Source organism: Mirounga leonina, unplaced genomic scaffold (genome assembly GCF_011800145.1).
Source record: "Mirounga leonina isolate KUSES-001 unplaced genomic scaffold, KU_Mleo_1.0 Mir_179, whole genome shotgun sequence".
Classification (NCBI taxonomy): Eukaryota; Metazoa; Chordata; class Mammalia; order Carnivora; family Phocidae; genus Mirounga; species Mirounga leonina.
Genome location: NW_023270466.1, coordinates 5709653 through 5729943, shown reverse-complemented (window position 1 = coordinate 5729943; position 20291 = coordinate 5709653). Strand labels below are relative to the sequence as shown.

At 45.4% G+C, this 20291-nt stretch overlaps 1 protein-coding gene across 9 annotated transcripts in view; it reads right to left on the bottom strand.

The window, feature by feature from the left end:
• AOPEP (aminopeptidase O (putative)) overlaps nt 1-20291 on the bottom strand; it is a 355797-nt gene that overhangs the window by 97276 nt on the left and 238230 nt on the right. For all 9 annotated transcript variants that reach the window (XR_004682777.1, XR_004682778.1, XM_035024441.1 and 6 more), the window contains one exon: nt 4331-4391. Coding sequence is in view for 7 of the 9 variants with exons in the window: in XM_035024441.1 (XP_034880332.1) it covers nt 4331-4391 (61 nt within the window). In the remaining 2 variants the exon portion in view is untranslated. The remainder of the gene's footprint in view (nt 1-4330; nt 4392-20291) is intronic.

Here is a 20291-nt window from a genome sequence, read left to right as displayed (position 1 = left end):
CCTTTTTTTGTAATAAATCTTCTAAATCTGATGTGTTTTCACAGTCCATCTCAAGTGCTAAATTTTAACCAGAAATGCTTGGTCTGTATTTAGATTTCATAAAATTTACGGTTAAAAAAAGTAGATTCATTCACATACCCAAAGTTGTTCCAAACAAAACTTGAATTATTAGATCTTAAATTTAGATGTGGATTAGATTAAAAATTCAGCTCTTCAGGCACACTAGATATTTTTCAAGTGCTGAATAATTACATGTGGCTAGCGGCTGCCATACTGGACAGCGAGACCCCGAGCACCTACTGTGCACATCACAGCAGGTAAGACAAGATGAGTCTGACAGAGTCCTTATTTCCTCTGGGTGGGGAAGCCTATGTATGAGACACATATACAAATAGTAACAATGTAAGGCAGGTCATGACACTTGCTAAGTACACAGAAAGGAAAGCATTCCAAGGAGAAAAGGGAATGCACAAAGGAAGGTCCGTGGCAAAGAAACAAACATTTAGAGATTGGTAATTATGGCTGGGCATAAACCTAGGAGGGTAGAAATTAAAGTTTAAAAAGACAGCCTAGGGCAGTTCTGCTGATAGCCTCAAATAGCAAGCCAAAGAGTCTGTCCTCAATCCACAGTTAATGGGGGATAAGTTTTTGGTGAGGAGGAATCTTTTAGAAAGATCCACTTAGTATTGATGTGGAACGGCTTCGTGGCTAAAAAACCAATTAGCTACTGAACCGGTCCAAGCAAAATATAATGAAAAAAATGGGGGAGGCGATAGGAAAGGAAAGAAAATTCGAAATGTAATAAATATGTATATAGGGATACCAGGACTTGGCAATGTGGCCAGGAACTCAAGGAAAAAGAGGAGTCAGAGAATTCTGTAGCAACTAAAATAAGGAAGTACAGATAAAAGGCTGGATGGGAAAGTTATTTCTAACATATCTGCACATAAATGTTTTAAAAGGAATTGGAATATATGTGCGTACAGGCTGGTGGGGGGGTTTGGAAGAGACACTTGGGCAGACATTAAAAGAAGTCAATATCTATTTAGAGAACAGTCAAATTAGCAGAATGGGCGACTTTCTTAGAAATAATGTATACTATTTGGGGCGAGGAGGGAATCTGAGTAAATTAAATTACAGTACTATTCGTTAGAAGGCTAGGCAGCTGTTGAAAATTACTGCTCTTAAATTATATCAAAGGATAAGGAAAGCTGCTTAAGATATACTTTTAAATGAGAACTTTCAGCTTGGATAATAAGATTCTAATTTTGTTTAAAAAGGATATGCACCTACATTCTGTATAGCACAGAAAATGTGTGGAAGGACCCACACCATGCTGTTAGCCAGCATGGATTATCTCTGCAGAGAAAGACTGATGGGGGCAAGGGCTTTTCCTTTTTATATCTTGCTATTGCTTGAACTTGCTACAGAGAACACATTATTTGAGTTTTAAAAAGGGAGACAAAGGAAAGGGTAAACCATGTATTCAGACCTCCAGAAAAATGACTGAAAGGACTTATATCAAAAAATTATCTCTGGGCCATTTTAATTTTCTTATTTTGAACTTTTTATATTCCAAAATAAATACATAATACTTCTATAACCAGAAAAAAACAAGTCATAAAAGGAAATAATCTATAATACTGATGGTACAATCAATTTTAAATCTGTTTGCAAAGCCAAAGGTTACAGGGTTGGGTGTTCTTTAAAGAGGTTTGGATCCAATTTCTTTTACTTCTTTGGGGCTCATGCTTACTTTTATTGCCGCTGAAGTGATTTCCACATTTTTTTTAATGATTTCCATTCAGTGTGCCCAAAAAGGAAAATCGAGGCCAACCACAAGGCAAGCCTTCCTGAGAGGAGACAAAAAGCCTCTGTAACCTGTGGAATGAAAACTTTACCAGGAGAACGTGACTCTTTTGTCATGAATGACTTCAGTTGCTGGTGGACAGAAATTTTTAACGAGAACAAAGAGCATCGAAGTGATTTCAGTGCTCTGGTTGTCAATCCCGGCCAAGCACACTCGTAACTTTATATTATAATGATGGGGACAAAGAACAAGGTGTCCCATTCACCGCCAGCTGGCTGCACCCAGAGGGTCCCGGGCCTTTGCAGAGCCTTTCACTGAAGTGGAACCGAGAAGGAACTCTCAAGGAGTGCAGAAAGGACTGTGAGCGAGTAAATCATCATCAACCATGTAAACAATGGCAGAGAATGGGTACGGAGATGAAAAGGTGCCTTCTGATCATTCACCAATGGAAAGATGTGCACTAAATCAGGGTCCTTTCTGTCTGACGCTGTTGTTTTTACTGAACAGTTAAGCGCCCAAGGAAATACCAGTTGGGTCTTAAAGACAATTTATAGCTAGGCTGGCCTCATTGCACCTGGCTGTGTTTTGACAGCAGGTTTCGTCAGTTTATAGCAGAAATTCTTGTCTACACTATAAGCTGTCACAAATGCAACTAGACCTTGGAAAAAATGCACTGCTCAGAGGCAAATCTCTCCCTTCGCCGCGCCCCTCCCCCTTTTAATGAAAAGCAAAAGCCTCCTGCTGGTGGCAAAGCCTCCTTCTCTTCAGGGGAAATTAGGGAGCCTCCTGGGACTGAGAGGGTCAGCCCCAGTGTTACAGCCCAAGTGGGGTGCGCCTGCTTCTGGGCACTCGATTAAGGACTCTTTCTTTTCTCTTCCCTCGGGGCTAACTGTTGAATACAGCGGTCTTGTTGTGTGGAGCCAGGAAATTTCGGGATCCTGCTCTCTGAGCTCCCCACTCTTTCCAGTTTCCAGGCCATGGAAAGAATGTCTGGGTGCCTTGCAACAGCCTGGCCTCGGAACACAAGGCCCACAGCTTTGGCGAATGCCCTCTGCCCCCATCTCAAACAAGAAGGCAACGCTTGGCTATTTGGCATCAAACAAACCTTAACTTTGTGTTTGAGATTTTTCTCCGCAGTAAATGGCCGGGTTCGGAAGCCCCCGTCTTAGAAATCCCAGGACCTCACTATAACACATACAAGTTGACAGAGCTGCCTCCCAGGACTGCTGCCTTACCCACCCGTTTGGTTTTGCTTTTTTAGACCTCAGGGTTTTATTTTTTATTTTTTTGCTCCCAGAAGGATTGGGCCAAATAAATAACTTTTTAACAGGTGACATGCATCCCCGAACAGAAGGCACTGCATCCTTTTTAGGAACAAGTTCATGGCGGCTGGTGGCCGACATTTTCCCCTGTGTGATAGCACGGACAAAGATGTGAAGAGAGGGATGAAAAGGTAATGGAGAGCAGCCCCTCCTGTTCCTTAATTTCATGGTTCACAGACATTCATTGACATCCAGACACTCCCAAGGGGAAGCTCATATAACCAGCCATGAAACTAGAAACGAGCAGGCTAAGGAGGCTGCTTGCCTGGGCCCAGGGCAGAGTTTCTCACAGCCATGGGGGTCCACTCCCAGACACTAGGGCTCACTCTGATGGGTCTGCAGCTGCTCGGGGGGGCGGGGGTGCAGCCCAGCCTGGGAAGCTCCAGGTCTGCAGGGTCCCTTGATCGGCTCCACACGGGATGCCACCCTCAACTTCCCAGGGCCTATGCTCTGGCAAGGGTCGGCCCTCGGGGGCTGCCCGTCAAGCTCCAGAAAGCACAGGACCTGGGGAGGAGAGTGGAGGGAGGCGAGGCTCCAAGCTAGGCAGTTCCCATGGAGCTGGGACTGGTCGGGAATGTCTCTCCCTCAGACGTGCCAATGGGCTGAAAGGGAGGGAGACAGTAGAACAACCATTCAGCTGGGATAGGTCCCGGTCCATAAGACGAAGAAATGAATCTACATGGCTCATTCGGATCACACCAGCTTGAGGCAGGGATGCAGAACCAGGCGAGAAAGTTGAGGGGCAGCTGCAGCAGGGAAATGATGGAGAACTAAGGGCATAATAGGTCAGAGGAAAGCTGTAGACAAGCCAGCTCACTCACTCACCTGGCTGTATCCAAAAAGCAGAGCTGGAGACCACCTGCTCAACCGACCGGTGGCCTTGAAGTGTTGCCTGGTGACACCACCCACAATGTACACCACACTTTGCAAGATCTCACTTAACACACAGTTCAAGGTCAACCAGCATGCCCACCTACAGCCCCACAGTCCCCTGAGGCAGAGGCCGGAGGCACACACCATGATCGCAGGCGGAAAAGGGTGGGAGACCATCATTTTCCTGACTTACAGATACTCCACCTCAGTAAGATGGTTACTTTTATAACTACACATACAAACAAATCATTGTCAAAATTGATACGCTAAGCAGCAAGCTTCACTCTCCTCTACAGACCCTCCTGAGCAGTCATGTTGAGCCCACCTGTGGTATTCCAGAACTCTCAAGCCAGTCTCGGAAGATGTTTTCCACAGACAACTCAAGCCTTTAAAAATAAAGCAAAAAGTCAAGGATTAAAATGGTACAGAGCACTTACTACATACATAGCACCTTTTTCTATAACTATTCGGGTAGATCGCAGCATCGATCTTCCAGAGAAGTACCCGTTCCCTGGAGAAAAGCAACGCCGTGCCAGGTTCAAGTGCAGAGGGCACTCAGTCACACTCAGTGCAGCTTCGGTCAACAGGGATGTGCACGATGGGATCTAAAAATCGGAGGCACACTGTAATAGGTGCTCTTAATGCCTTGAGAGGAACTGTTGGGTTGGGAGCCTCAATTCAGGGAGGAGAGGACACATCAGGCACGACTGCTTCCTCCACAGTTGGCAGCAAAGTGAAATCGGAACGCTCCAGCACTTAGCACATCAAAATGAAATTTGAACTTTATCGTGACGGCGGCTGCGGCAGGCACAGATGGCACGATCCCCTGTCAGAGCGCAGAGGGGCCCGGCTGCGGGGAGTGTGCGTAAGCAGGCCCACGGGCTGCTTTATTTGAAATAAAAGTTGCTCGTTAAGTCTGACCCAAAGTCAGCTCCAATTCTTTTGGTTTCATGTCCCGCTGATTTGAATACTCCTTCAATTCGTGAAGTATCCAGTATATTTAGGGTCAACAGACCTTAGGTTGCATCTTCCTGTGTTCCTGGGCTAATGACATTTAAAGCAACCACAGTCCCTGTCTAGATACCCCTGGCCCCTGCTCCATCTCCCCGCTCGCAGAGGCCTTTCCCGAGCCCTGTCCCAGGCTGTGTGTGCGGCATCCACCACGCTCCCTGCCCTCTGCGCCATGGCATTCCGCACTGCGTGCCTGCCTTCTATTTCATTACTTGCCCTTTAACTGTCCCCTCACTGGATCGAAGCTCTCTGAGATCAGGGTCTATGGCTGTTTGACTCACTTCTCAAGATCCAGAATGGAGACCAGTTCCTGGTATAAAAGATGCTTCCCATAGATATTTTTTATTTGAATGAATGAAAACATTTCACTTTTGTTTCAATAAAAAGTATTCACTTTTAATTTAAAAACCACCTTTCCCAGTAAGAGATTCCCAATGTGTTAAACTCCAAACCTATAAAAATTTTATATATTATATTCTACATCATACATAAATATATATACATATATATATACATACACACACACACACACACACAGATATATATAAATAATATTCCTTCCCTCCCTTTAGGGATTGCAGAGAAGTTGTGGAAAGACACAATGCCATCCATCTGTGATGTTAAGGGGCTGAAGCCAGTGCTCCCTCACCTCCTGGGCTATGCTCCAGGCTGGGCAGTAGTGAGAAAGGGAGGGAGAAGCGGGCCTGGATGGGGTTGGGGAAGAAGGGGCTGACTGATATTTTTGCGACCTTCTCTTCCCCAGTGAGAAGCAAGTCACTGGTGTGCCTTGGTCTTCCTGGGCCAGGGCAAAAGCAAATGTTGCAGAAGGGCACAACTGTTAGTATTTCCAAAGAAAACGGAGGGCAGGAGGGACTACGCAGAGTAAGTTGTTTGGATTCATTTCAAGATGATGCCCATCAAGATGATGGGATGACTGGGGAAGGGGAGAGGCCAGAAGTGGAGAAGCGGAGAACAATGACCTCCCCAGGATGCTTGTGCTGGGCTCCTCCAGGTTCGCGGGCTCAGTGGAATTACTGGGCGTGCCTTGTATGCAGGTGCCCACAGGGGCCACCATCCCCGAGCCTTGCCCCACTACTTCTTCGTGGTCACTCAACAGCATCAATCCAGGTGCGAGCGGCCAAGTTCCTGCTGTGACGCAGAGCGTGGAGGCATGTGTGTGCATGCACGTGTGCAGCACGTGGGGCAGGGGTGGGTGGGTGGGTGACTGGAAGGGAGGAGGTGGCTCTCAGAGCACCTTAGATCCAGATCACTGTTCTTCTTTGGGCTCGGTCGGCCGCACTGGGAGGTGCTGGCAATGCCCTTCACAGGCCTGACTGGTCTGCTGGGAGGAGGAGGAGAGCAGGGCTGAAGGGGCCCCTTAGAGAAGTGTCTGAGGAACTCAAAGCTGATTTGCTTTCTAACGAAACGTGCAAGGCTGCAAGGGCAGACAGACTGTATAATTTCCGCTGAAGGTAAGAGGCTCCGTGGAAGGCCTGCTCTTGTGGGGAAGGAACGCAGACCATCCCCACCTTGTCTGGCACCCAGGAGGGGGGGTTCACTTGGTGGTGCTGGGTTCCTGCCCTGGGGCCTCAACAGCTGGGGATCTGCTGGTGCTCTAAGTTGTCTATCCTGATTGAGAGGCACGCCTGCTTTCTCCTGGGTCCTTCCTTCCCTGAAGCTTTTCCTAAGTCGCCCATTCATCTGCTTCCTTTCCAGCCAGAGAGGGGCACTGGGATGTCGGGAGCCCTCCAGAGCCCTGGGGCCAAGAGCTCCCGTCACCCTCCTTCCAGCGATCTCCGGAAAGCCAACGCAAGAGGCTGACTCTGACCCAAGCTTTGTTGAGCTGTGGCATTCTAGGAAAACGGGCATTCTTAAATCTTGCCCAACTTGAGAGGAAGACAGGGGATTTAGAAAGGATTTAGACAAGAAGCGTAGTGAGGATCAAAGGGGCGAGTACACTGGGTCCACAAGGGGGGTCGAGGGAATTGGGGTTCAATGTCCTGAAGAAGAGAAGTCTGGGAGTGACTTCATGGCCATTTTTGAGTGATTTTACAAAAGAGGGCAAACAGCTGTTGTGCATAGTCATGGAGGAGCGAGTAAGAGGACGTGGACATAAATTTCCTTCAGGGAATTTTAGCTGGAACACACAGTTTTTTGTTTTGCTTTGTTTTTTAAAGATTGTATTTATTTATTTGACAGAGAGAGACACAGCGAGAGAGGGAACACAAGCGGAGGGAATGGGAGGGGGGAGAAGCAGGCTTCCCACTGAGCAGGGAGCCCGACGCGGGGCTCGATCCCAGGACCCTGGGATCATGACCTGAGCCGAAGGCAGACGCCTAACAACTGAGCCACCCAGGCGCCCCCAAACACACAGTTTCAAGGGTGGCATGGGGAGGGGCCGGGGCGCTGAGCCCTGGAATGTCACTGAGCAAGGCCCAAGTCTTCACCAGAGAAAACTGAAGAATGGGCAACACTTCTCCCTGCAGCATTGGTTCAGTGGATGCCTACAGGGCACAAGGTTCTGTGGAGGGCTGAGCTGGGAACCCCCAGGGCTGCACTGTCTGATAGGGACACATACCAGGCACGCCCACAGTGCCACCAGCGCTAATGCAGAGATGTGGGACTACGTATGCAAGAGGCACTGGCTGCCTCAGGTGGCTCAGCTAGAAGGAGGACGGTGGGAGGCGTGTCAGGGGAGTCTTCTTCAAGGAAGCAACGCTTGAACCATGTCATGGAGGAAGGCTGTGCTGTCCCCAACGATGGTGCAGAGCCAGCAAAATGGAAGGAAAGTGCATGCAGGGCAAAGGGAGCAGAAGCAGGAAAGTCCAAAGCCATGGTCAACTGGGCAGGCACACAGAATGAGGTGAGGGAAAAAAGGGGTGTTCTGTGAGAACCCTGACATCCTGCCATTGAGCCTTGGCCTCATCGAGGAGGCTCGGAGCATGTCCACAGAATGGCACAAACAAAAGGGAGTCGAGGAGGAGTAACAGAAGGGAAAGAGGCCGGAGGCAGGGAGACCAAAGTGGAGATTGTGAACAACTTGTGCTACAGTCTATGACCTGAAGAGCTGGCCGGGCCAACTGTGTGGTTGGTTATTCCACTGGAAAGTAATAAGGCAAATTTTGCGTTGCCATATTTAGTGTTTGTACACACAGGTCCTATTATGGAGTGGCCCCAAAAACAAAGCAAACAAAAACCCCTCTGCCCACTACCAAGTAAAGGCATAAAAGTAGTAGCTATTGCTTACTGAACACCTACTGTGTACCAGACACTAGAAAGAATATCCCATTTAAACTTGACATTATTTGCACAAGACCAATATTAGTATCCCCATTTCAGAGATGAGCAAATGCACGTTCTGGGAAGTTAAGGGACTTAACCAAGGCCACACAGATCCAAGTCTATGCTGCCTGGCTACGAAGCCCCCACTTTTCTTTCTATGCTGAACTTAGGTATCATGATACATCGATTGTGATTTTTGGGGACAGGCAAGCCTGTGGAAAAGGAGGGCCTGTACTTGCACCAAACAGCCCTGCCTTCTCCTTCTTGCTCACATCTCTCCTGCCGAAGGCGGCCTGGCCCCTGCTGTGGTCACCCTGTTTGTCTGCCCTTCATTTACAGTTCTGAAGAGATGGGGAGACCCTTGGGAGGAGCAAAAGTGTAAGGGCAGGAGAGTTCATCGTTCAGCTGCATCCAGGAGCAAAAGACACTCTCCCGTGAATGAAAAGAACATGTGTTTTCAGATCACTTTCCTTTGGAAAAGTTCACAGCATCTTATAACCATTATCACTTCATTCCTCATAATATCCTTGTGAAGTGGGTGTCAATTATTGTGTGGCTTTGAGCAGATGGAGAAACTGCCTCATAAGAAGACTGGCCAAAGTCAGGCCAGACAAAGGGCTAAAGAAAAGACCCAGGTTTCTAGACTCCCAGTACCAGTGCAGACATCGAACCACACTGATGCCTGTCTGGGGATTGCTAACAGGGAATGAGACTTTAAACTATGAGAGAATGATGAAAGCAATAACTTCAACTGCTAAAAAAAAAAAAAAAAAAAAAAAAAAAATGAAGGTACTATAAGTGGCTTACTTCCCAAGGAAATTATGAGAGATGTGTGATAATGCTGAAATTTTTTTAAGTAGGCTCCATGCCCAACATGGGCCTCAAACCCACAACCTCAAGATCAAGAGTCATATGCTCTACCAACTGAGCCAGCCAGGCACCCCAATAATGCTTAATCAGCAAGGAAGAAATGAACTGCAGACTGTTTGGAGGGAAAAAGTAACAATTCCATAGTTTTTGCTGTTTTGATCGTAGTAATTGAGATGACGGTGCAGGTGAATTTTTAGGTCTGGACTTGGATAGATAGCCATGGTAAAGCAAAAGTTGACTTTTTCAGATCAAGACACTCAGAGTCTAAGCCAGTGGTGAATGTTTCCCCTCTGAGATCATGTGGCTTAAATAATCACAACAACAAGCAGAAGCATTTCCACTTCGCTGGGACCCTGGACTTACAGGAAATTACTCTTCTGCATGTCTGATCACTATGGAAATTGATTTTATACAGATAGCCAGAAGTACACAGACCCACGACTGCATGCCCCCATATTTGTACTAGTGAGCGGTACTTGCGCCTCATTACCCAAGCCTCCTGGGTAGCTGGAACAGCAGGTTGTTTTACCCCCTGGCTGGAGAGTACCCTCTCTGCACTCGTACATCCTGTAAGGCCACTCTTGAGTTTCAGGCATCTGTCTCCAGGCCCTCTGAGCTATAAAAGTGGTCACACATAGTTAGCACAGCAGGGGAGAGAATATGTTGGACACCGTGGCATAATGCGGGTGAGAGAAATAACTGGGTTTCAAGTGGAGAAAGTTGAAAGGCAGGGGCTCTTCCCTTTGTGATACTAACATGCCTAGGGCTCGTGTGAAGATGGTATTGCACGCGCTGTATTGCTTGTTCAGTTGATTTCTGAGGGCCGAGGGACGCGGATGGCTGGGCTGGCCTGCAGCTCTATCTGCCACTTGTGCCTATCACCTGCGGCCGATCAGAAGAGAGGTCCTCACCGCTCTCTGCTCCCACCTGCAGCCCTTGAGAGTCTCACGATCGCGTTCTATCCGTGCCTCTGAAGGAAAGCACAACTTTCACAACTTTCTAAGGCCCCCGCAACTGTCACGTGAACTAAACCACAGATGGAAGGAACGCTGGAAGTGCAGGTACTGGATGAACGCAAGCACTGGGGCCCTCGGTGCTCAGGGTCTGAAATGGAAAAGCCCTCGTTCGGCAGTGCGACCGACATTCCTCACAGATTTTTAAATTTTCGTAGTTTAGGTTTTTAAGTTCCCTTTCTACATGTGGATACAAATAGTGTGCGTCTCAGAACTCTGCACATGGTTATTTGTTTCTCGATCAAAAGGAGTCATTTGTGCTCGGGCAGATAATGAGAATGGCTGAGGTCACATCTATAAGCGAGCACTCCCTAGCTCCACGGGGGAGGCAGGGCAGTGAATGAAACCAAACACAGGGACGTGCACACATAATAACTGATGAGCAAAGAAAAAGCCACTGTTGGGGTGCCTGGGTAGCACAGTTGGTTAAGTGTCCAACTCTTGGTTTTGGCTCAGGTCGTGATCTCAGGGTCGTGAGACTGATCCCCACGTCGGGCTCCACGCTCAGTGCAGAGTTTGCTTAAGATTCTCTCTCCTGGGGCGCCTGGGTGGCTCAGTTGGTTAAGCGACTGCCTTCGGCTCAGGTCATGATCCTGGAGTCCTGGGATCGAGTCCTACATCGGGCTCCCTGCTCGGCAGGGAGTCTGCTTCTCCCTCTGACCCTCCTCCCTCTCATGCTCTCTGTCTCTCATTCTCACTCTCTCAAATAAATAAATAAAATCTTTGAAAAAAAAAAAAAAGATTCTCTCTCCCTCTGCTCCTCCCCCTGCTCTCTCCCCTGCTCTCAAATAAATAGATCTTTAAAAAAAGGAAGAGCAAGCCACAGTTGATAGGGTTGATGTATTAGTTGGGCAGGGAGCTCTTGCATCAGGGCCAGCTAGTGCCCAGGGTCTGTTTAGATTTCCTTCTAAGCACTTTCAGCTTTTTCTTCCCTTGGTCTCATAAAACATCAACATTTGAACAGAAACCTCACATTGAAGATGTCTAGAACACAACTCCTCACTCCCTCCCCTCCACCTCCAAATGCTCTCCCTCCCACTCCCTGCCCCACATGGATTCCCGAGACAAATTCCCAGCCCCCTCTGCTTCCAGCACTACTCCAAAGGGTCACTGAGTGGCCCAGAAAGAAAGGTCAGGTTGCGCTGGATTCCTCCACGTAACTTTCAAAACCAACCAACCAAGTCTTAATCCGTGGCCCCTCTGGAATATCCCTCAGATCTGTTCATTATTCCCAAACCCTCCTGCCACTGCCACATCCCTGCCCGGGTTCCAGCTCTAGATCTCTTGAGTGAACAGCTGTCTAGGTTTCTCATTGGTCTCATGACTTCTAGTCCTCCCTGCCCACATCGATCTTCCACATTGCCCCCCAGAGTATCCTTCCAATCTGCTGATGGCACTCCCCTACTTAGAACCTTCGGTGTACTTCTCTGCCTGAAGGCTTGAGGCTAGGACGCATGGGCCTTTCCCTGTGCACCAAGGACTCTGAAACTCCCAAAAGTACCTCCTACACTGAATCATAACGATCTGTTTTCATGCATATCTTCATGTTGATTAGGAGCTCCCTGCAGGCTGGACATGGAATCTATTCCTTTCTGTCCCCTAGTGTCCAGCCTAAAGCCTGCTAGGGGAGGCGCTCAATAGATAATGTTAAATTAATCGAAGCAAGAGAACAACGCAAAACAGTGTGACACAGAGGAGACTGGCCCCTGAACACTAAGTGGCTGGTCTAATCTGAAGAACCTTGCCCCGCTCACAATGGCTCACGTGCCTGAGAGACGTGCCCAAGGATCAGTTTGCAGCCGGGCTATAGATTAGAGGCTCCGGGGGTAGGTGTGGGGCCTTTGGAGACCCAGATAAAATTGGTACAATATGCTGCATAGGTAAAAGGGCAAACAGTCTGTTTTAATAGCTGAATTAGATTCTGACATTAGTTAGCAGGAAAGATGTTCAAGGTTCAGAAAATATTCTGCTATACTTGCTGAAATAGATTCATTGCAGGAAGGAAATCGCCTTAACTTTTAAGGGGAATTTTAAAAGGAAGCTTAAACCTGCTAGCCAAAACATGACCCTAACTGGGAAAGGCGTCCTCTCAGGGGGTGAAGGTTGGTGGTCGGTGGCCACCCTTAAACAGAGACCATCCCAACAAAAGTCTCTTTGTGGGCTCAACAGTGTGTCCCTTGATAAATATTCACAATGATAAGATCCCAGTCCCCCGGAGCCCTCGGAGCCAGAGGGCTCAGGGCCATCCCCATGAACTTCATAATCTTATTAGGAAGAGGATAAAAAGAAAGAAGCCCTTCCCAATTAAAAATGCACTTTGTTGCTTCCATGAAATTTGCTATATTTGTGTCCTAAGTTCTTCCAAAAGAGTGTATAGTACACACTGGTAATAAGAATACACCATTTCTAGTAATTGTCTTGTCTTTCTTTTCTTGCATTAGTTTCTAAGGAAACTGCTCCATCTTATCAGGGAATCTGAAAAGTTACTCCAGGGCAGGTACAGAAGCAAAGGGGGAAAAAAATGTCTTGCAGGTAAACTGTTGTTCCTGACCTTAGGAATAATGGCCACATCTGATGTGATTTTGCATGAAGAAAATCCGTATGTCTGCTTAAAAAGAAAGGATGGTAAATCTGAAACACTTCAGACTTACCAAAACAAGCCACACTTCCTTCAAGCAGCTTCCTGAAGAGCTAATAATCTTGGCCATTTACTAAAGCCCCACGCAATCTCCCTGTATAAGACTTCCTTCAGCATCAAAAGGCATGAACACAAAGAGGTAGAAATGAAGGAACTTATCAAATCATATGGGTATGTTCATTTTGTATGATGCACTGGCTTGCTCTATGTGTGTGTGTTCACATCTAATTTAAAAAAACAAGCGGATAACAATAACACTTCTAACAGTTGAAGCCAGAATTGGAAGTAGAAGGTGGAAGATGGGGAGTTTAAACAAAAGGCCAGGCAAAAGTCTAACACTTAGAAAAAAATCTTCATGTCTTCATGGCCCCTGGATACCCCCCTGAATTTGCATGTCACCTCCTGGTGGCTCAAACCCTGCCACCTTCCCTTTAAGACACTCCATTTGGACTGCCTATAAAGCTGGCCCACCTACATGGAGGATGGCCTTGCCTGGGTCCAAGTCAGTGTCTGCGTGAAAGAATTCATTTCCACATTTGGAAACCTATTATGAGCATAAAAACATTGTTAAATCTGTGGATCAGAAAGGAGAAGAACATTGGCTCTTCTTCAAAGGAATGTTTAATTTCTCAAGATGCCCCCCCTCAACGTTAAATACCAATTTTGCTATTGGGAATTATGTTTCAGGGTATTCACTTCTAGTGTCTAAATTAAGATAGGAAATTAGAAGGAGAGGATTGGAATGAACCCAGTGTAAACTTTGATGTAGGTCCTAAACCTCCTCCTCCTATACGTGGTCAGCCCCTCAGTACCTCAGTGCTCTTACTGGGAAAATAGGGATAGACATGTCATGCACTAAATAGTGTTGGATGAAGGATTACCTGAGGGCCTGCATATAGGAAGTACTGCCCTCCAATACCCACTATGATGATGGTGTTGGGGGGGTGGGGGTGTACTGTAATAAGGATTAAATGATTTACTATATGTAGATCCTGTATACAGGGCCTGAGGCACAGAAGATGACTATTGATATAACTGTTATCAATCACTGATTGAACACCTACTTTTCACAGATATTATCTCTTTTATTCCTCCCAAGGGTGAAAAACCGAAATTTGGAGGGATGAAGTAACTCACTCTGAATCTCAGAGCTGGGAAGGAGCCATGCTGGGGTAAGAACCTAGGAGAGCCTGACTTCAAATCCCAGGCTCTTATTACTACACTACACTTTTACCTTCAATTAAACAGCATTTCCTTATATTAAACTGTGTTAACTAGAGAACCCTAACTTAGAACTTTCCTCTCCTCCCTTCTTTTCACAGCAGCTGAGGCCACGAAGTGTCCCTGGCTTGTCTCTCATACTACTTTCAGGCTTTTGACTCTGGGCCCTCCCAATGCTGCGTGCCCTGGCTCCCAATATCCAAGCAGACCTCTAGCTCTAGGGCTGGTTGATTGTCCTGGGCTAGGTCCCTACTGCTGTTAAGAGAGGAAGATTGAAGGGGGTGGGCGGAGCAAGATGGCGGAGGAGTAGGAGACCTGGATTTCGTCTCCTCTCAGGAATTCAGCTGGATAGGGATCAAACCATTCTGAACACCTACAAACTCAACAGGAGATCGAAGAAAAGAAGAGCAACAACTCTCTCATCAGAAAAGCGACCACTTTCTGGAAGGTAGGACGTGCGGAGGAATGAATCCGTGGCGATATTCGGGAGGACAGACAGCGGGGGAGGGGCCTCCGACGGCCGCTTCTGGCAAGTGGTAGAACCACGGAGCACAAAATCGGAACTTTTAAAAGTCTGCTCTGCTGAGGGACGTCACTCTGGTGGCTAAGCGGGGGGTGGACCCTCCGGGACAGTGTGGTCTCAGGACCCTCGGGGTCACAGAAAGACCGGGGGTGCCTGAGTGTGGCAGAGCTCCCAGGTATCGGAGCAGGGAAGCCGGCTGCAGAGGCAGAGCCCAGGCGCGGACTCTCAGCTCGGGGTTGCCATAAACCGGGATCCGCGGCACAGTCGGGCCCCTGCTCCTCCAGCAGGGACCCCACAAGCGGCAGATCCGGGGAGACTCCCCTTCCTCCCCCGGGGGGAGCCGCGCGGGAGTGCACCGCAGGGATCTGCTGGGTTTGGAGACTCCACCCGGGGTCGGGTGCCAGAGATAGAAGCGCGCGGTCACAGGCCGGGTGAGCACGGAGTGCGGCCGGAGACGAGGGAGACGGGAGTGACTGACGGCTTTTCTCTGGGGGCTCACTGAGGAGCGGGGCCCCGAGTTCTCGGCTCCTCCGGGGGCAGAGATTGGGAGGCCGCCATTTTCACTCTCCGCCTCCAAAGCTGTACAGAAAGCTCGCAGGGAACAAAAGCCCCGGAGAGCAAACCCGAGCAGATTACTTCGCCGGGAGGGGGCAAGGGCGGGGCACTTCCGCCTCCGGCAGAGACATTTGGAAACCACGGCAACAGGCCCCTCCCCAGAAGATCAGCGAGAACAGCCAGACAAGACCAAGTTTACCGATCAATGAGAACGGCAGAACTCCAGCGCTAGGGGACTACTGCACACAGAATTCACGGCTTTTTTACCATGATTCTTTAGTCTTTTAAACTTAATTTTTTTTAACTGTCTTTTTTGTCTTTTTATTTCTTTTTGAATTTTTCTTTTTCCCTTTTTCAACCAACATCTTATCAATCCCTTTTTTTAAAAAAAACATTTTTATTTTTCATTTTTAGATTCATATTCTATCCCTTCATATTAGTTACCCATATTTTTGGCTTATATATATAAGTTGTTCTCTCTTTAAAATTTTGAGATAGTTTCTTCTAACAGATTAAAATATACCCAAAATCTCTAGTATATGGTGTTTTCTATTCCCCTGCCTGATCACATCCTCTCCCTTTTTTTTTTCTTTTTCTTTTTTCTTTTTTTAAATCCTCTTCTTTCTTTTTTCAAACAACTTCTTATCAATTCCTTTTATAAAATTTTTTATAATTTCCATTTTTACAGTCATATTCCATCCCTTCATCATATCAACCCTTATTTTTGTACATATATAAGTTTTTCTTTCTTTAAAATTTTGGGAGGCACTTTCTTCTAAAAGACCAAAATACACCCCAAATCTAGTGTGTGGCACTGATCTATATACCATATAGATGATATTTGATCACATTCTGGTTTTTCTTTTGTTGTTGTTGTTTTGTTTTGTTTGTTTTTGTTTTTATCTTTATCTTTTTCTTTTTCTTTTTTTTCTTTTTCTTTTTTCTCTCTTTCCCTTTCTTATCCCACTGCTTCAGGTCTTTTCTGATTTGTTTAAAGTATATTTTCTGGGGACGGGTTTACTCTGCTAGCATTTTGTTCTCTCACTAATCTATTCTCCTCTGCTCAAAATGACGAGACGGAAAAAATCACCTCAACAAAAAGAACAAGAGGTAGTACCGACTGCCAGGGACCTACTCAATATGGACATTAGTACGATGTCAGATCTAGAGTTCAGAATCATCACTTTAAAGATACTAGCTGGGCTTGAAAAAAATATGGAAGTTATTAGAGAAACCCTTTCTGGAGAAGTAAGAGCTAAAATCCAACCAAGTAGAAATCAAAAAGGCTATTAATGAGGTGCAATCAAAAATGGGGGCGCTAAGTGCTAGAATAAATGAGGCAGAAGAGAGAATCAGTAATATAGAAGATGAAATGATGGAAAATAAAGAAGCTGAGAAAAAGAGAGATAAACAACTACTGGATCACGAGGGCAGAATTCGAGAGATAAGCGATACCATAAGACGAAACAACATTAGAATAATAGGGATCCCAGAAGAAGAAGAAAGAGAGAGAGGGCCAGAAGGTATAATGGAGCAAATTATAGCAGAGAACTTCCCTAATTTGGGGAAAGAAACAGGCATGAAAATCCAGGAAGCACAGAGAACCCCTCTCAAAATCAATAAAAATAGGTCAACTCCCTGACATCTAATAGTAAAACTTACGAGTCTCATAGACAAAGAGAAAGTCCTGAAAGCAGCTCGGGAGAAGAGATATGTAACCTACAAGGGTAGAAACATTAGATTGGCAACAGACCTATCCACAGAGACCTGGCAGTCCAGAAAGGACTGGCAGGATATATTCAGAGCACTAAATGAGAAAAATATGCAGCCAAGAATACTATATCCAGCTAGGCTGTCATTGAAAATTGAAGGAGAGATAAAAAGCTTCCAGGACAAACAAAAACTAAAGGAATTTGCAAACACAAAACCAGCCCTACAGGAAATCTTGAAAGGGGTCCTCTAAGCAAAGAGAGAGCCTAAAAGCAACATAGACCAGAAAGGAACACAGGCAATATACGGTAACAGTCACCTTACAGGCAATACAATGGCACTAAATTCCTATCTTTCAATAGTTACCCTGAATGTAAATGGGCTCAATGCCCCAATCAAAAGACACAGGCTAACAGACTGGATTAAAAAACAAGACCCATCGATATGCTGTCTGCAAGAGACTCATTTTAGAACCAAAGACACCCCCAGATTGAAAGTGAGGGAGTGGAAAACCATTTACCATGCTAATGGACACCAAAAGAAAGCTGGGGTGGCAATCCTTATATCAGACAAATTAGATTTTAAACCAAAGACTGTAATAAGAGATGAGGAAGGACACTATATCATACTTAAAGGATCTATCCAACAAGAAGATTTAACAATTGTAAATACCTATGCCCCTAACATGGGAGCAGCCAGTTATATAAGGCAATTAATAACAAAAGCAAAGAAACACATCGACAACAATACAATAATAGTGGGGGACTTTAACATCCCCCTCACTGAAATGGACAGATCGTCTAAGCAAAAGATCAACAAGGAAATAAAGACTTTAAATGACACACTGGACCAAATGGACTTCACAGACATATTCAGAACATTCCACCCCAAAGCAACGGAATACACATTCTTCTCTAGTGCCCATGGAACATTCTCCAGAATAGATCACATCCTAGGTCATAAATCAGGTCTCATCCAGTACCAAAAGATTGGGATCATTCCCTGCCTATTTTCAGACCACAATGATTTGAAACTAGAACTCAGTCACAAGAGGAAAGTCGGAAAGAACTCAAATACATGGAGGATAAAGAGCATCCTACTGAAGAATGAATGGGTCAACCAGGAAATTAAAGAAGAATTAAAAAAATATATGGAAACCAATGAAAATGAAAACACAACTATTCAAAATCTTTGGGATGCAGCAAAGGCAGTCCTAAGAGGAAAGTATATAGCAATACAAGCCTTTCTCAAGAAACAAGAAAGGTCTCAAGTACACAACCTAACCCTACACCTAAAGGAGCTGGAGAAAGAACAGCAAATAAAGCCTAAACCCAGCAGGAGAAGAGAAATAATAAAGATCAGAGCAGAAATCAATGAAATAGAAACTAAAAGAACAGTAGAACAGATCAACGAAACTAGGAGCTGGTTCTTTGAAAGAATTAACAAGATTGATAAACCCCTGGCCAGACTTATCAAAAAGAAAAGAGAAATGACCCAAATCAACAAAATCATGAATGAAAGAAGAGAGATCACAACCAACACCAAAGAAATACAAACAATTATAAGAACATATTATGAGCAACTCTATGGCAGCAAATTAGATAACCTGGAAGAGATGGATGCATTCCTAGAGATGTATCAACTACCAAAACTGAGCCAAGATGAAATAGAAAACCTGAACAGACCTATAACCACTAAGGAAATTGAAGCAGTCATCAAAAATCTCCCAAAAAACAAAAGCCCAGGGCCAGATGGCTTCCCAGGGGAATTCTACCAAACATTTCAAGAAGAATTAATACCTATTCTTCTGAAACTGTTCCAAAAAATAGAAACGGAAGGAAAACTTCCAAACTCATTTTATGAGGCCAGCATTACCTTGATCCCAAAACCAGACAAAGACCCCATCAAAAAGGAGAATTACAGACCAATATCCCTGATGAACATGGATGCAAAAATTCTCACCAAAATACTAGCCAATAGGATCCAACAGTACATTAAAAGGATTATTCACCATGACCAAGTGGGATTTATCCCTGGGCTGCAAGGTTGGTTCAACATCCGCAAATCAATCAATGTGATACAATACATTAACAAAAGAAAGAACAAGAATCATATGATCCTCTCAATAGATGCAGAAAAAGCTTTTGACAAAGTACAGCATCCTTTCTTGATCAAAACTCTTCAGAGTATAGGGATAGAGGGTACATACCTCAATATCATAAAAGCCATCTATGAAAAACCTACAGCAAATATTATTCTCAATGGGGAAAAACTGAGAGCTTTCCCCCTAAGGTCAGGAACGCGGCAGGGATGTCCACTATCACCACTGCTATTCAACATAGTATTGGAAGTCCTAGCCACAGCAATCAGACAACAAAAAGAAATCAAAGGCATCCAAATTGGCAAAGAAGAAGTCAAACTCTCACTCTTTGCAGATGATATGATACTTTATGTGGAAAACCCAAAAGACTCCACCCCAAAACTGCTAGAACTCATACAGGAATTCAGTAAAGTGGCAGGATATAAAACCAATGCACAGAAGTCAGTGGCATTCGATACACCACCAACAAGACAGAAGAAAGAGAAATTAAGGAGTCGATCCCATTTACAATTGCACCCAAAACCATAAGATACCTAGGAATAAATCTAACCAAAGAGACAAAGGATCTTTACTCAGAAAACTATAAAATACTCATGAAAGAAATTGAGGAAGACACAAAGAAATGGAAAAACGTTCCATGCTCATGGATTGGAAGAACAAATATAGTGAAGATGTCAATGCTACCTAGAGCAATCTACACATTCAATGCAATCCCCATCAAAATACCATCCACTTTTTTCAAAGAAATGGAACAAATAATCCTAAAATTTGTATGGAACCAGAAAAGACCCCGCATAGCCAGAGGAATATTGAAAAAGAAAAGCAAAGCTGGCGGCATCACAATTCCGGACTTCCAGCTCTATTACAAAGCTGTCATCATCAAGACAGCATGGTACTGGCACAAAAACAGACACATAGATCAATGGAACAGAATAGAGAGCCCAGAAATGGACCCTCAACTCTATGGTCAACAAATCTTCAACAAAGCAGGAAAGAATGTCCAATAGAACAAAGACAGTCTCTTCAACAAATGGTGTTGGGAAAATTGGATAGCCACATGCAGAAGAATGAAACTGGACCATTTCCTTACACCACACACAAAAATAGACTCCAAATGGTTGAAAGACCTCAATGTGAGACAGGAGTCCATCCAAATCCTAAAGGAGAACACAGGCAGCAACCTCTTTGACCTCAGCCGAAGCAACTTCTTCCTAGAAACATCGCCAAAGGCAAGGGAAGCAAGGGCAAAAATGAACTATTGGGACTTCATCAAGATAAAAAGCTTTTGCAAAGCAAAGGAAACAGTCAACAAAACCAAAAGACAACCGACAGAATGGGAGAAGATATTTGCAAATGACATAT